A 15,352-nucleotide genomic window follows, 5' to 3' on the forward strand; every position below is an offset into this window, starting at 1 on the left:
AATGGCTCTTTGAGGACGGACAGAGTAAAAAGAGAGAAGGATAACTAAGAGAGAATAGGATGAAGGGAAATAAAGAGTAATCATCATTGTGAGTGTGAATGGGATAAACTTGCCTATGAAATGGAAATGGATAGATGAGAAATCAAATTCAGCAATGTGTGGTTACAATAGATACACTTGAAACAGAAACACACTGAAAGATTAAAAAAAAAGGAGGATCATGATGGAATCTAGTATGCTTTTAGCTGAAGTAAAAAAGACTTGGGTTAACAATCTTGAACTTAGACAAAGCAATATCAGAATTAGATCTAACAGATGGGGGTCCGACCTGAGGCAAATGGGACAGAGAGAGAGAGTGAGTAATGTAGCAAAATTTTATTGTGATAAAGGGAGAGGGGTGAAGGGCAAGCAAGTGGGGAGCCTGCAAACCTGCAAATGGCTAGGGGTCTCTACCTAGGTGGAGAAGGGGGCAGTCTTTTATAGAGTTGGGGTCTGGGATGAGGTAACCTGTGTTGCCTCTAATTGGCCAAAGTTGGGGTACTTCTGTCCAGATGATAGGATGTCTCTAAGAGGGTTGGATGGGAACCTCAGTCTCTGGGGGTGGGAATTGGTCAATGATGTGGGAGGTCATTTGTCTAAGCCTGACAGCAAAGTCCTGATGTTCTGCAGGTTTTACTAGGACTTTGTCTCAGAGTTTAAGGTGCTGGGGTGGGAGAGCTGTTGGTCTCAGCAGGGAAAGGGGAGGGGAAAAAGACATTTTGGTCACAGGATCTCTCTGAGATCATCAGGAAAATTGTTTTACAAAAAAGGTACCATAGACAAGGAAGTCATATCAATTCTAAATATACATATGCACCAAATCACATCACATCCAAATACTTAAAAGAAAAAGTTCAATGAATTGCAGGGAAAAATAGACAGTAAAACTGTACTAATGGGGAACTTCAAATTTGTCCTCTCAGAACTACTGAAAATTAACCATAAAATAAATTAGAAAGAAGTCAAGAAGATGACTTTTAGGAAAGTTAGTTATGATAGACCTCTGGGAAAAAAACAAATAAGAATTGATACCATACATTTTTCTCAGCCATACCTCAGAAATTGATCATTCATTAGAGCATAAAAACCTCAGAACCAAGTGCAGAAAAGCAAAAATATTAAATGCACTTTTTCCTCAGACCACTATGTAATAAAAATTACATTCAATAAATTGCTATAGAATCATTCATTAAAAATTAATTGGAGAGACAGCTAGATGGTTCAGTGGATAGAGAACCAGACCTGGGTTCAAATCTGGCTTCAGAAATATTCTAATGGTGTGACCCTGGGCAAGGTACTTAACTCTAGTTACCTAGCCCTTACTGCTCTTCAGCCTTGTAACTGATAATTAGTATCACTTCTAAGACGGAAGATAAAGGTGTTTTGGGGTAATTAATTTGAAATTAAATAATCCTAAAGAAAGAGTGGGTCAAAGAACAAATTATAGAAATAATCATTTTTATTAAAAGATGCCAGAAGCCATGAAAGACCATGCTGTTTGACATGGTCACACATGGAAACCAGGGACTACAAAACAGCCCCCAAGAAGAATGGAAACATCCACTGAAACCCCCCCTAAGTGACTTTCCTTTTTAATATCCCATTATTAATGGAATTGCTATGATTATTATTCTTACTTAGTCCCAGGAAAAATAGATGAGAGCAACATGATTGTACAGTTAATGACACTAATGAAATAACATACCAAATTTGTGGGATGCAGCCAAAGCAGTACTGAGGAGGAAATTTACATTTCTAAACAAAACAATTAATAAGAGAAAGAACATTTAACTAGATGTGCCATTTAAAAAAAAAAAACTAATACAAGTTAAAAATCTCTAGCTAAACACCAAATTTGAAATCCTAAAAAAAAGAGAAATTAATAAAATGTAAAGTTTATTTTTTTTAAAGCATTGAACTGATAGATGCAGATTGAAGAGTTAGAGAAAATCCACTTAAAATAACAGCAAACACTATAAAATACATGGAAGTTTACCTGCTAAGACAAATCCACAAACTATTGAACACAATTACAAATACTTTTCACACAAAGTCAGATCTAAACAACTGGTGAAATATAAATCGTTCATAGACCGATTGAGCCAATATAATAAAAATGACAATTCTACCTACTTAAATTTACTTATTCCATGCCATATCAATTAAATTATCAAAGAATTATTTTATACATCTCAAAAAAATAGTATCAAGGACACAAGGAATTGCGCATCAGCTATGGGAAGGGGTGGGGGAAGGGGAAGGAGGGAAAGAATAGGATTTTTGTAACCAAGGAATAATGTTCTAAATTGACTAAGTAAAATTTTCTAAAAAAAAAATAGCAAGAAAATTCTTCTGGAAGAAAAAAAGATCAAGAACATCAAAGGTGTTAGTAGAAAAAATTGTAAAAGAAGGAAACCTTGTAGTACCAAGTTTCAAACTATACAAAGTGGCAATCATCAGAACAATATAGTCCTATCTAAAAAATAAAGTGGTAGATCTGTAACATTTAAAGTAGTGTTTGGCAATAAACTGTAACAATTAAAAGAGTGGTTTGTGTAAACTGTGACCACGGAAATATGGTTTCAAGATATTGTCTTGAGTTAAATCAAATATAAAGTTGTCGCCAGGGAAAAACTCCCAAATATGAAATATACCCAAGTCAGCTGGGTTTTTATGGAGATTCTAATTAATACAAATTAAGGAATTAATGAAAGGGAGAGAGAGGGAGTAAGAGGAAATAATGAGAAAAGGGGTAGGCCAGCCCAAGCCAGCCTCGGCCAGCCTCGGCCCAAGCCCTAAGAGAGATCAGTCAGTCTTTAATCCACTCACCACAAGATTTGTCCCAAGCAAAATTCTAGTGTTCAGAGAGACCCAGCTACTCCAACTAGTCTGAGCTCCAATTCAGCTTTGGCAAACTGAATTTTCAGCCAGCCACCAAGCCCTTCAAGGCAGCTCTGGCAAGCTGCCTCTCTCCAATTCAGCTTTGGCAAGCTGAATCTCCCAGAGACCTCTTTTGAGCTCCTTTTAAAGAGAATTTTCTCCTATGTCACCTCCCCTAAGTTCTCACATCTACCAATAACAGTAGACATTTTCCAAAGGACAGACCATTCTTAATTCACACCTGAGTAGACTAAACTTTTGAGTAAGTTCATACCTCTTTGCCCCTTGCAAGTTTGCAAGTTGCTTGACCTTTTAGGTACTTAGCACCCCTTTGTATTAGATCTAAAAATAGACTTAGCTTAAGTGCTTGGCCTCACTATAAGTATGGGTTAAGTACTTTTCATTGTTCAGTAAAGAGTTTACAACTTTATCTTCCCCTAAAGTATGCTTAAGTATGGGTGGAGTAGAGTTCTCACATCCCTGATCAAGTACCTTCATTGTTTAAAATGGGGAATGGTCTTAACCAAATCTTATGAAGTAGGGTCTGAGAATTTTTAAGATTCACAGACCAGAGGAATAGATTAAGAATACAGTACATGGTGGTAATATTTTGATCTAGAGTTTGACAAACCCAAAGATCCGAACATTTGGGGTAAGGACTCACTATTTGACAAAATTTGCTATGAAAACTGGAAAGCAATTTGACAGAAATTAAGTATAGACTAATATCTCACACCAAATACAAAAATATAGTCAAAATAATTTGTATATAAAGGGAAATATAAGCAAATTTAGGAAGCATGGAAAAATTATCTCTCAGATCTATGGATAAGGAAAAAATACAGTAAGTGAAATATATAAGTTTAATTAAATGGAATTTAAAAGTTTTCACACACCACACACACACATAAATGAAATCAGGAAACTGGGAGACATTTTTTTTAATTCCATGTTTCTCTTTTAAATACCTTATTTCTTGAATATATAAGAAACCTAGCTAAATTTATAAAAATACAAGCCATTCCCCAGTTGATAAATGGTCAAATATATGAATAAGAAATTTTTAGAAGAAGAAATCAAAGCTATCAATAGTCACATGAAAAAATCCTCTAAATCACTCACTATTAATTAGATAAATATAAATTAAACAATTTTGATATATCACCTCATATCTATTAGATTGGAGATACGGAAAAATTGGGACACTGATGCACTATTGCCAGAATTATGAACTAGTCCTTTCTGGAAAACAAATTGAAAATACACCCAAAGGACTATAAAACTACACATACTCTTTGACTTAACTATAACACAACTCTATATCCCAAAGAGATTACAGAAAAAAAGGAGAAAGACCAAATTAAAAAAAAATATTTATAGCAGCCCTTTTTGTGGTGGCAAAGAATTGGAAATTGAGGGGATGCCCATCAGTTAAAGAATAGCTGGACAAGTCATAGCATAGAAGACTGTACTATTATGCTATAAGAAGTGATGAGCATAATGGTTTCAAGAGAAACCTGAGAAAACCTATATGAACTGAGGCAGAGTGAAATAAGCAGAGCCAGGAAATCATTACATACAGTAACAATAATATTGTAAAACTGATAAACTGTGAAAGATTTAGTTAATCTAATCAGCACAATGGTACAAGACAATTTAAGGGCATGTAATGAAAAATGCTATCCACCTCTAAAGATAGAACTCTGGGTACAAATTTTAAAATAATTTTTTAACCTACTCTATTTTTCTTGCTTTTTTTGGCAACATGGCTAATATGAAAATATTTTGCATGGTTTCACATGATACATTGCTAGTCTTCTCAATAAGTGGTTTAGGGGTTGAAGGGAAGGGGAGAGTATTTGGAACTAAAAAAAAAGAATATTACAAATAAAAAAATAGAAAGAAAACAAAAAAATGAACTTGCTATTCTTAATTTCTTTTATTATTTTACTCACAAAATGCTGACTTAACTTCAAGTATGTTAACTTAAAGAACAAGTGGTTTGTTAACAGTTAACAGTGAATACAATAGTTCTTTCTGTATCTGGGCTCACAAGTCAAACTAACACTTTTTCAGATGTGAATATGTTTAACTGAAAGACAAATTTGTTATATACATGTTCTTAAGATCACTGTTAGTAGTCAGTTCTTTTTTAATGAAGAAATCCTTTTGGCACAGTATTTATATGTAGTATTGTAGATATTTAAATACTTGGACAAAGAGAAGTATTCCTAATAAAATTTAGGCTGATGAAGTGTTAAAACTAGAATTTTTGAGGATAGTACTTGCTCCCTGTTATGCTGATATTGTTGTATTATAAGGGCTAAGATCTGCAGGTGTAAGGACTTACAGAGCTCTTTTCCGGACTGTTCATCCACCTTTGGTTCCTGCCTGCCACCTGGCTCTCATCTATTTTCCCAGCTGCATTCCCAGAGGCCACACCCCGGTAAAACCATCTCAACAGATGAACTAAACCAGGTGTTAAGGGAGGCCAACAAGCCTCAACCCCTCTGGTGAGTTAGGGAGATGTCTCCCCTAGCCTGTGAAGATTTCTCCTGGCGGAATGGGCAGAGGAGAGCAGTTTGTTTCAAAGGCCATGAAGGCAGCTGAAGTGGGCATGCAGAGTGCTTAGGCCTTAGTCACACATGGAAGATGCTATGGTTGTCATCCAGTGATTCTGGGTTGTTACCAGTCATCCTGTCTTTTGTCTTGCTGCTGGATTTCAGTTAATCTGGAAGAGAGGCTGAGGCTGATGACTTTGTGTAACTGTTCACTTAAATCCAATTCACACATAAGTTATCACTTTATGATGTCATTGGACCTTTTCAAAAAGTAAGTATGAACAGTAACAGCTATGAATTCCTGGGCAAGAAGCAGTTGGTAGTTAAAGATTCCTTTAATTCCAGCTGCCAAGCATCTGTCGAGCACTATGTATTATTATATGAATGCACCTCATCATTTGTCTAATTACTTTTTGGTCTAATTCAGAGATTAAAACCTGGGAGCATGTTTTGCATTCTTTCCCTTCCCTCACCCTCCTCCCCATTAAAAAATATTCAAATTACAAATAGCATTTTTGAAAAAATATATAAGATCATTTAAATCAAATGTGATAGATGTTGAAATATACCCATAGCTAAAAGGATAAACACCGGCACTATGTATCTGTCTCCTCAGACTTCATGAAATTGGAACCAGAAGAATGTCTGATGTTAGCTTTACAAACACCTAACATTTACTTTAGGTGGCAAGTGAAAAATAAATAATGCTGTATATTCCTGAACTTGCCTCTAATGTTGCATGCTCCTCGTCAATTTTGATGTACTCTCTAAATCATTAAAATGAGATTCTGTGTGTTTATATGTTTCTGTGGAGGTCAACATTCAGTTTTGTATTAAAAGGACAATTTGCAGAAGCATTTTAGTAAAATAATGATTATAAATTGGAATGTTATATGTCTATTTCCAGGGAATGCTTACAATCAAGAGGAACGTGTTGTATGTGCTGGTTATGACAATGGGGATGTCAAACTATTTGATCTGAAAAAGATGTCTTTGAGATGGGAAACAAATATTAAAAATGGGGTAATGTATATTCTGACTCATGGTCATTTCACAGAATCTTTCTACAGCTATATCTGCCACTGAGCTGGAAAAAGGCACATATAAAAAACCTCCTTAGCACAAAGCCTTAAATATGGATAACCCCACCTCATCCATTGTAAGTCCCAGAATTGTGTACTTTCAACAGAGAATACTCTGTTTACAATTTCCAAAGTTCATTGGCTCTACAAATAAGAATGCTACTTTCTACCTATGTTCATAGAGTATAGTATCAAAAATGTTGTGGAAAGAAAATTTACAAGGAAAAGAGCTTTATGTACTAGTTAAAAAAATAAAACCGACTTGTTGGCTCATTACTTGGAGACAGCTTTGTTCATTTCAAGAAAATTATCTAAATATTAATGCTGACATCCTCACGAATGTTTGTACTCTTGATTTTTAGGTTTGTAGTGTGGAGTTTGACAGGAAAGACATCAATATGAATAAACTAATAGCAACATCACTAGAAGGAAAGTTCCATGTTTTTGACATGAGAACGCAGCATCCTACCAAAGGGTTTGCATCTGTTTCAGAAAAGGTAGAGTATGAAGGAAATATCTTTGTTAAAAATGGGTTCTTTTATATTTTGATTGAAGAAGATAACTTCTCAGTTGGACTCTGAAATTCCTCCAGGACTTTGTATAGAAGACACTGTTTTATAGATAATGGTAGGCAGGTAGATTTCTCTTATTCAGATGTAATCTTTAAGCACTTACTTATTTTATTTATTTATTTTTTAATTTTGTAAGCCCTTACCTTCCATCTTGGAATCAATACTGTGTATTGGTTCCAAGGCAGAAGAGTGGTAAGGGCTAGGCAATGGGGGTTAAGTGACTTGCCCAGGGTCACACAGCTGGGAAGTGTCTTAAGGCCACATTTGAACCCAGGACCTCCTGTCTCTAGGCCTGGCTCTTAATCCACTGAGCTACCCAGCTTCCCCCTTTAAGCATTTACTTAAACACATGGATATAGAAGGTGAGAAAGAGTGAGAGGTCAAAGATGACACCTAGGTTTTTTGATCCTGACTGCCTAGGAGAATGGTTTTGGCTAAGACAGCATTAGGAAAGTTAGGATTAATTTACAGGTTATTTGCAAAGGTGCTAAAAACTGCTAATGTTCTCTCAATTGATCAGTTTTTGCCTTTTTTTATTGTGTACATAAAGAGCTTATAGTACCATCCTATAAATTACCATGTTTTTCATTTTAAAGTTTAACCAATTCATATGGTATTAAAATGATGACAAAGCAAGAGAATTTAAGATAAAAACCCATTATCTACTTTTTGCCCAAAGAGGTTATTCTTTTTTTGAGGTATTAATTAAAAGATAGGCAAAATTTTTTAATGTAGTAATAATAATATACCACAGATTCTATAAGCTTTATAATTCTCACAAACCTTTCTTTCTAAATAACAACTCTAAGTGAGAGCTACTGAAATGTTTTTATCCTTGTTTTATAGGTAAAGAATAGAGGGTAAGAAAATGGCTTGGCTACATTCACACAGAAAAAGATTTGAACCTTGATCTTTTTCAGATTCTTGGGATTTATATCTATCAAATACCAGCTTTACAGCCTGTGTGACTATGTGCAAGACATTCATCCTTGTTGGGCCTCAGTTTCCCATGTTGGCCTTCTCCATCTCTCTCTGTACCCTTTGAAGGGGAATTCCTTCACTTTTTTGGACTCCAAGTCTTCAGGCAACGCATTGCCTATCTAAAATGTGCTATTTTGTGAACTCATTATATATCATTAAGCTAAATGTATTTTTAAAAATACTGTATGCTAATAATAGTTAAATATTTAAATCCATTAAAAGAGAAGAGTATTACATTGCACTGTGGAAAGTGGAAAAGGACATTTAGTATTACAACAGCTTTCTCTTTCTAAATTTCCTTAAGCTTTCCTCCTAAAAATAATAGAATCCAATTATAATACAATTCATTATTACATGGATTACGTAATTAAATTACATAATTAAAATTACGTAATTAAAAATGTATCTCTAGAATGGCAACTATGTTTGCATAACCTGTGTTGGTCTTATGTCCTGTTACCAATGTTATAAAATATTTCTAGTTATTAAATGATCACAGATTTAGAAGTGAAGGGTCTTTAGAGATGGTCTATTATATACTTTCATTTTACACATTAGAAAATTGGGGACAAGAAAGATTAAATTATTTGCCAAGGGTCCACAGGTATTAAGAGGGCCAGGATCCTTCATCTCAAAATTGGACTGTCCTCTCACTGTATATTATATGATTGTTACTTCATTTTCCTATTTTCTTGATGACTTTTTTTTTAAAAGGATATGATTAAAAAGTTATACCAAACCTCTTCCAACCATTATAAAAAGTTAAGCATCTTAATTACATTCCAAAAAACTGACCAGTTTCAGTTTATGAAAAGTTATATTTATAGAATTTTTTAAAAGTGTGTTCTTATTTATAATTTTAATTTATAACTAGTGATATGACTGTTCCTTTTGTAAAATTTCCATTTATACACTTTTTAGGCTCATAAATCTACTGTGTGGCAAGTCCGACACTTGCCTCAGAACAGAGAGATCTTTATGACCGCTGGAGGTGCAGGGGGCCTTCATCTATGGAAGTAGTAAGTCTTTCTTTAAATGCATGCTATTTATTGAGATTGGTTTTTGTTTCCTTGACATAAACATTTTTTTTAAGTTGTCTGTGATCATGAAATAAAAATAAATTGAGCTTCTTTGTATTTGTTCATTCAGTTTGCTACCTTTTAACATAATCTGGAATTTCCTTTTGCTGGGTACATGTGATTGCCCCAATATTTCATTTATATATGTAATTATTCATATTATATTCACAAAGATTACTTTCACTTGAAGGACTGAAAGACTTATAAGATATAGAATTATGTTTGATTAGATTATGTACCACCTACATTCAGATGACAAGGAACAAAATTTTTTTTTCACCATCTAACAATTTCTATTGTTAGCTTTTTTTATTTTGACAGCAAGAAAGATAAACTTAAATTCCTAAGTGATGAGATTTTAAGGATATACAATCATAGCAAAAGGCAGTTTTATTCATTTCATTTTAATTTTTCACCCTAGTAACCAGACCTATTAATTCTATTGTCAGCAGCCTTTGAATGAAGCTGTATAAGAATGGAAAGTTTAAACCATTTCTGATACCCTTAGCTAAGCAGAACAAACTTGGAAGAAGAAAATCTTTTTTTTTCTTCAAAATTTGGCACAAGGCAAAATGAAATAAATTAACAATTCAATAAGAAACAATCAGTATTTCAAAAATAAGGTTTAATTAGTAGTATAAGAAGCTAGAAGTCGTTTTGAAAAAAAGTGGCAATTGTAAAGGATTTGTCAGAGCAGCCAAAGTTAAAATCATTTTCCCCCATAGATGAGAATTTTAGTTACTTTTGCTTGAAAGCTTGAACAGAAAGCTTTAAATGTGCTTACTAAGTGACAAGCAAATTTATTAAATAAGTATTACTTGAAATTGCTAAATTGCCATTTTCTTTGGGCCTTTATCCCATGTCTTCTCTTATTAGTTAGAGTCAGCTGTCCTTCCCTTGCAGAGCATTAAACCAGGCTAGATGGTTCATTAAAGGGGGAGGAGGAAGGAGTACAGGTAAGGTCAGGGGGGAATAGGAAAGTCAGTAATTCATTCTAGAAAGGAAAGGCCAGGCTTCCGAACTAGTTTTGCTTAAACCAGCCTGAATTATTTACGTAGAAAAGAATAAGCCAAAAAGCCAAATAATTTTTTCCCCAAATTGAAATTGTGGTTGCTCTAGGTTGTAAGCATTAAGATTGCCTCAGAAATGTTTGGAAAAAGACAATTGGATTTAAAAGTATGAATTACACTTGATTAGAAATATAAGTAGCTACATTAGTCATGCCATATGTCTATGTAAACTGTAGCTTTATAGCAGTTCATGTTAGAAAGAGGGAGAGCAGGACTACTGGGAATACTTCGTTGTAGCAAAGCTGTGGGTCTCTGGAGGGTCTGGTTACCTGGCTGGCTTTCTTTGTCTGTTTGTGTTCCCTGGGGCCACGCGTGTCCCTGGGCAGAGGCCTGGGGATTGGGTCATGCTCTAAACTCAGGGGCTTGAGCCTGGGCTGGCTACAGTGAGGTGGTGTAATCAGGTCAGTGACTTCACATCCCTTCCCTGTTCTCACCCCATATACCCGGCTCACAAGTCACAGGCCCTGGGCACTCACCATTTGGTGTTTTCAGTGCGCACGTGTATGGGTGTAAGACTGCATTTAAAAATAGTCTGGACTGATTTTATTATTGTTGAGTATTCTGGGTGTAGAAATTCCCTCCATTGATTTAAAAACCATCTAATCCAATTCCCTCATTTTACAAATGAGGATACAGCCCCAGAGGTCTGCCACGTCTTTGTCGCACACAATTGTGTTTGTTTGGGCCATTGTGCAGTCTGGTCAGATTTGAGACCCTCACTCCAGAGTTTGCCTGCTTTTGGTCCACTATGACATGCTGCCTCTTACATGTTATTTGTGTGTATATCATACAACTAGACATACATACATACATATTTAATATATTAATGTTTTGTTTATACATTGTATAAAATGTATTTATAACATTTACACACACTTTCAGAAATGGTTCTAGAGATGTGAAAATCTTTGAGACTTGAATTAAGTTTTGATCTAACTTAAAAGGCATTTTCTTTGTAGATCTCTTTTCTCTATTTAATGACTTCAAATTTGAATCCATCACTATATAGTCATCTCTAGGTAGAGAACAGAACTGTGGGACTTTGGGCCCCAAATTATGTTCCCCAGTACACAGAGCTTTTTTGCCCTTGACCATTAAGGTCTAACTGATGAGGATGGATTAAAATTAATGAGTCACATAAAAACTTTAATGGATAATGGAGAGAAGGTTTTTTTTTCATCTTTATATGATTTTTTAAATACTTAACAGCTGCAGCTCTTGCCAATAGACACTTAAGCAAAGGGCTTTCCACTTAAACGATTTGTTCATCTGAATGTTTTATTCCTTTTAATTAAAATGAGAAGCAATTTGGACTAAGACAGAGCATTGAGGTTATTTCCCTACCTATTCCAGCTCAATTTCTGATTTGCTATGTGACTCTTAATCATGCTGCCTCCATCAGTCTCTATGAAACAAAAAAAATATATATTTGACACCTACACAACTTGGAGATGATCCAAAGATGAATAAATTTGTATTGACTAGTAACTTTGAACTTAGCCAGAATAGATTTAGAAGCAAAATCACTTTTTTCTCCATATCAGGTATTCATTAGGAATTAAATTCCAAATAAGATACTTTTATAATCTTTTAAAATATTTTACCTAAGAATCTTCTAAGTTCATACCTCTGGAAATTGTCAATAATTATACAAAGAGGGGGCAACTAGGTGACTCAGTAGATTGAGAGCCAATCCTAGAGATGGAAGTTCCTGTGTTCAAATTTTACCTTGGACACTTCTAGCTATGTGACCCTGGGCAAGTCATTTAACCCCCATTACCTAGCCTTTCTCTTTCTTCTTCCTTGGAACAATATACAGTATTGATTCTAAGATGGAAGGTAAGGATTTAAAAAAAAATCATACAAAGAAATTGAGATTGGGTCTCGAGGGCCATGGTAAACTAAAGGAATAGCAAGAGGGTAGTCTAGCAGTCTCCATGTCAGACTTGCAGAGTTGGTAGAATTGGAACAAACCTGGCAGGAATCCTTTCCAGTGGGCAGAGTGTTAAGATAGGCCTTCAACACCTGGGTCACTTCTGCATTTCAGAATTGTGTCCATGCACAGAGTGTATGGAAATAGCCTCTAACGAACAGTCAGACATGCATTTGTAGGATCAGAACGCCCTTTAACATGTTTTACTAAAATTTCTCTTGGCTGAGGTTGGGGACTGAATCTTCCTTTGTAGGCCTCCAGATACCAAAGTTTCTTGAAGTGGATATGTCAAGGAATTCTTTAGTGCTTTGCTTTTCTGTGTGTGTAGATGAATGCTCTGAACTCCACCCATTTTTAGGTTCTTACACTTTCACTCTGGTCTTCTTTCCAGTGAATACCCTGTTCAGCGTTCAAAGAAGGATTCTGAGGGAGTGGAGATGGGAGTAGCAGGTTCAGTCAGTCTGCTGCAGAATGTAACGCTGTCAACACAGCCCATTTCCAGCCTGGATTGGAGCCCAGACAAAAGGGGTCTCTGTGTCTGCAGTGCATTTGATCAGACAGTGAGAGTGCTTATTGTTACAAAACTCAATAAAGTTTGATCTAAGAACTTTGGACCTTGGAACTTCCCAGGGAAACATCTTAGAGTTTAAGATGTCTGTGTAAAAGGATGGCAATTCTGTTTCTGTCTGCTGGTACTCACTGAACAGAGCTGAGGTTGGCTGGTATTCAAAATTCAAACCAACATGAAGTGTGGCCTGGGATATGGGGATGTAGAATCCAAGGAGCGATGCTTTCTTCACCTGACTGAGCCTTGACTTGCTACTACAGAGCATGGGAATGGTGGGGCTCTTCGAATGAACTGCTTCTGGATCAAAGCAATGTATTTTTAAAATTTCCAACAAAACATCTCTATTTTTTTTAAATAATTTTGCTTCTGTTTAATGTGTTCTACATTTCCAGTTATCTTTACAACTGTATTTCACTGTGATGCATACATCATTGTACTGTAAATCATCTATTCTATTTAAAAGAATTTGCTTTGAAAATTGCCATAAATTAACCTTAGTAAACATTCTCACTCCGGCATTTCAGTGTCAGTTTCTTTGAAGTATTTATTTTATTTAGAATAGACCCAGAACTAACCAGTTATTTTTTACTCATCAATGCTCTCCTAAAATCTACTCTAAAGCATCATAATTTACAAAAATCACTTTTCAGAATTTAACAAAATTACTCATTCTTGAAAGATGAGTTCATTTATGTTTCTAAGGCTTTTTCATTGTTTTATTATAATCATTTGTGACTATTGAATATGTACAAGATTGTGAAGTGTGGGTAGACTGTTGATTTTTGGCAAAGCTTTTTATGTATTTTATATATAAATAAACTTCTAGTTTCTAAATTGTAAAGAGACTCTATATGATCCTGAATATCAGTTTAATAATAGTAAGGGGTAAGGAGTAGTTACCAGGTATACTAGTAGACACAAATAGCAAAGAATACTATTCAGAAACAGAAAAAGAGTAAAAATTAATTAAAGAATTCAACTATTTTGAGTATCTTGGAACTACTTAATGTTGGGGGAAACTGTTCTACCTTTATTTTAGCTCCTGGTGAAGAATTCCCTCCATGTGACACAGATCAGCACCTTCAGGGCAATGTATAAATCTTAAGAGACTTTCCTAGGATGCTAAGGGGTCCAGTGACTTTTAACAAGGTCACATAGCCATCCAGTAATGTGTCCATGACAAGACCCAAGGATAATGTACCTCCCATCATTTTATTACAGAGCAATCATCAATATTTATAACAGTGATCCTAGAAAAGATTTGGTAGGATCTGCATATAACTTCTGTCTGCAAGAAAGTGTGTCACATTATAAGAAAACACCCATCAAAAATAGTTTTTCATTCATAGGAAATACTTCAGTTATCCAGATAATCAGCTTCTTTAGAATAGCTCATTAGTGTTGGGTTGGAACTAAGGCAGCCAGTTTTTGATGAGAGAATGCTCATTTTTATTTACTATTAAACTTTAGCCTTTGCCTTTATTATTTTTTAACCTAGTTTTTACATGTATAAGAATCATTCAATGCTCACTTTCCTTACTCCTGCTGGCCTCAGAAATTAGCTTCCCAGAGAGCAATGATTGCTTCTTCCTTCAGGGTTCTAGGAACCACCAGCTTGATGAGCTACGGTTTTCTAGTAGTGTTACTCAAAGGCCACCTGAACTGATGAGTTCCCCATTGAATTAGCCAGCCATTCTTAGTTTTCAGAAAAGGGCATTCAATAAATAGAGTAACAATTGTTAAAGAAATGTTCCCAAACTGGGAGCATACCTTACCCTTTCACAAACAAGGTCCCTGGGAAAAATGGGCAAAGACTTCGAAGGTTAGATTGACAAATCCTAATCACTGGAAGTCCTGTTCTCCCTTTGGGAAATCCTCATGAAGTTCTTCTTTTGGGCTCTGAGAGTTGTGGTCCTGTAGAGTTCTGAATTTGCCTTTCCTTGCTGTGTCTAATTTGTTCTCTGTGTCTCAGCTCTTGATGCAGATAGAACCATCAGAGCTTCTGGGGTGCGCTTCATTGGAAGCTGCTCCAAAGAGCTCCAATTCTTTTCTAAATTTACAATTTCATCATCTGATCAGTGAGAAGGAGGGAGTGTAATACTTTGTTAGGGCTCACTTCCCTGGCTCCCATGACCCTTATCCCTCACTGCCTGTTTCTTCAAATGAAAGACTAAAACATTTCTGAGCCTTTGGGAAAGCTCCCAAAAAGAATTTCTAGCATCCAAGCTTCCAAACTGTGTGTGTGTGTGTGTGTGTAAACACATATACATATGTGGCATATACACACATATATACCTATACATATACCAATCCCCAATAAACCAAACCAATCCCCAATTGCTTACTTTGTGTCATCACCCAATTTTATCCAGTGATTAAAGTACTTCATCATTCCTAAAACTGTTCAAACCTAGTTTATACTTTTGATTGATTGAATAATCAAGTATTTATCAAACAGCTATTCTGTGCCTGTCACTGTTAGGGATATGAGTTTGAGATGTTTGTGTCCATCTAAGATATATGTGTCTCCAATGATTATATAAATATGGTTTGTTCAGGCAGTTGGAATGAATAGAAATATATGGAT

General features: G+C 35.3%; 1 protein-coding gene across 1 annotated transcript in view; it reads left to right on the forward strand.

Annotated features, from left to right (window-relative positions):
* The window catches only part of DNAAF10 (dynein axonemal assembly factor 10), a 37,660-nt gene extending 24,054 nt beyond the window's left edge, over nt 1-13,606 (forward strand). The window contains exons 5-8 of the mRNA XM_001374541.5: nt 6,388-6,503; nt 6,925-7,059; nt 9,037-9,134; nt 12,589-13,606. Coding sequence (XP_001374578.1) covers nt 6,388-6,503; nt 6,925-7,059; nt 9,037-9,134; nt 12,589-12,796 — 557 coding nt within the window. The 3' untranslated portion in view covers nt 12,797-13,606. The remainder of the gene's footprint in view (nt 1-6,387; nt 6,504-6,924; nt 7,060-9,036; nt 9,135-12,588) is intronic.
* Nucleotides 13,607-15,352: the final 1,746 nt, after the last annotated feature.

The sequence above is a fragment of the Monodelphis domestica genome, chromosome 1 (genome assembly GCF_027887165.1).
Source record: "Monodelphis domestica isolate mMonDom1 chromosome 1, mMonDom1.pri, whole genome shotgun sequence".
NCBI classification, from domain to species: domain Eukaryota; kingdom Metazoa; phylum Chordata; class Mammalia; order Didelphimorphia; family Didelphidae; genus Monodelphis; species Monodelphis domestica.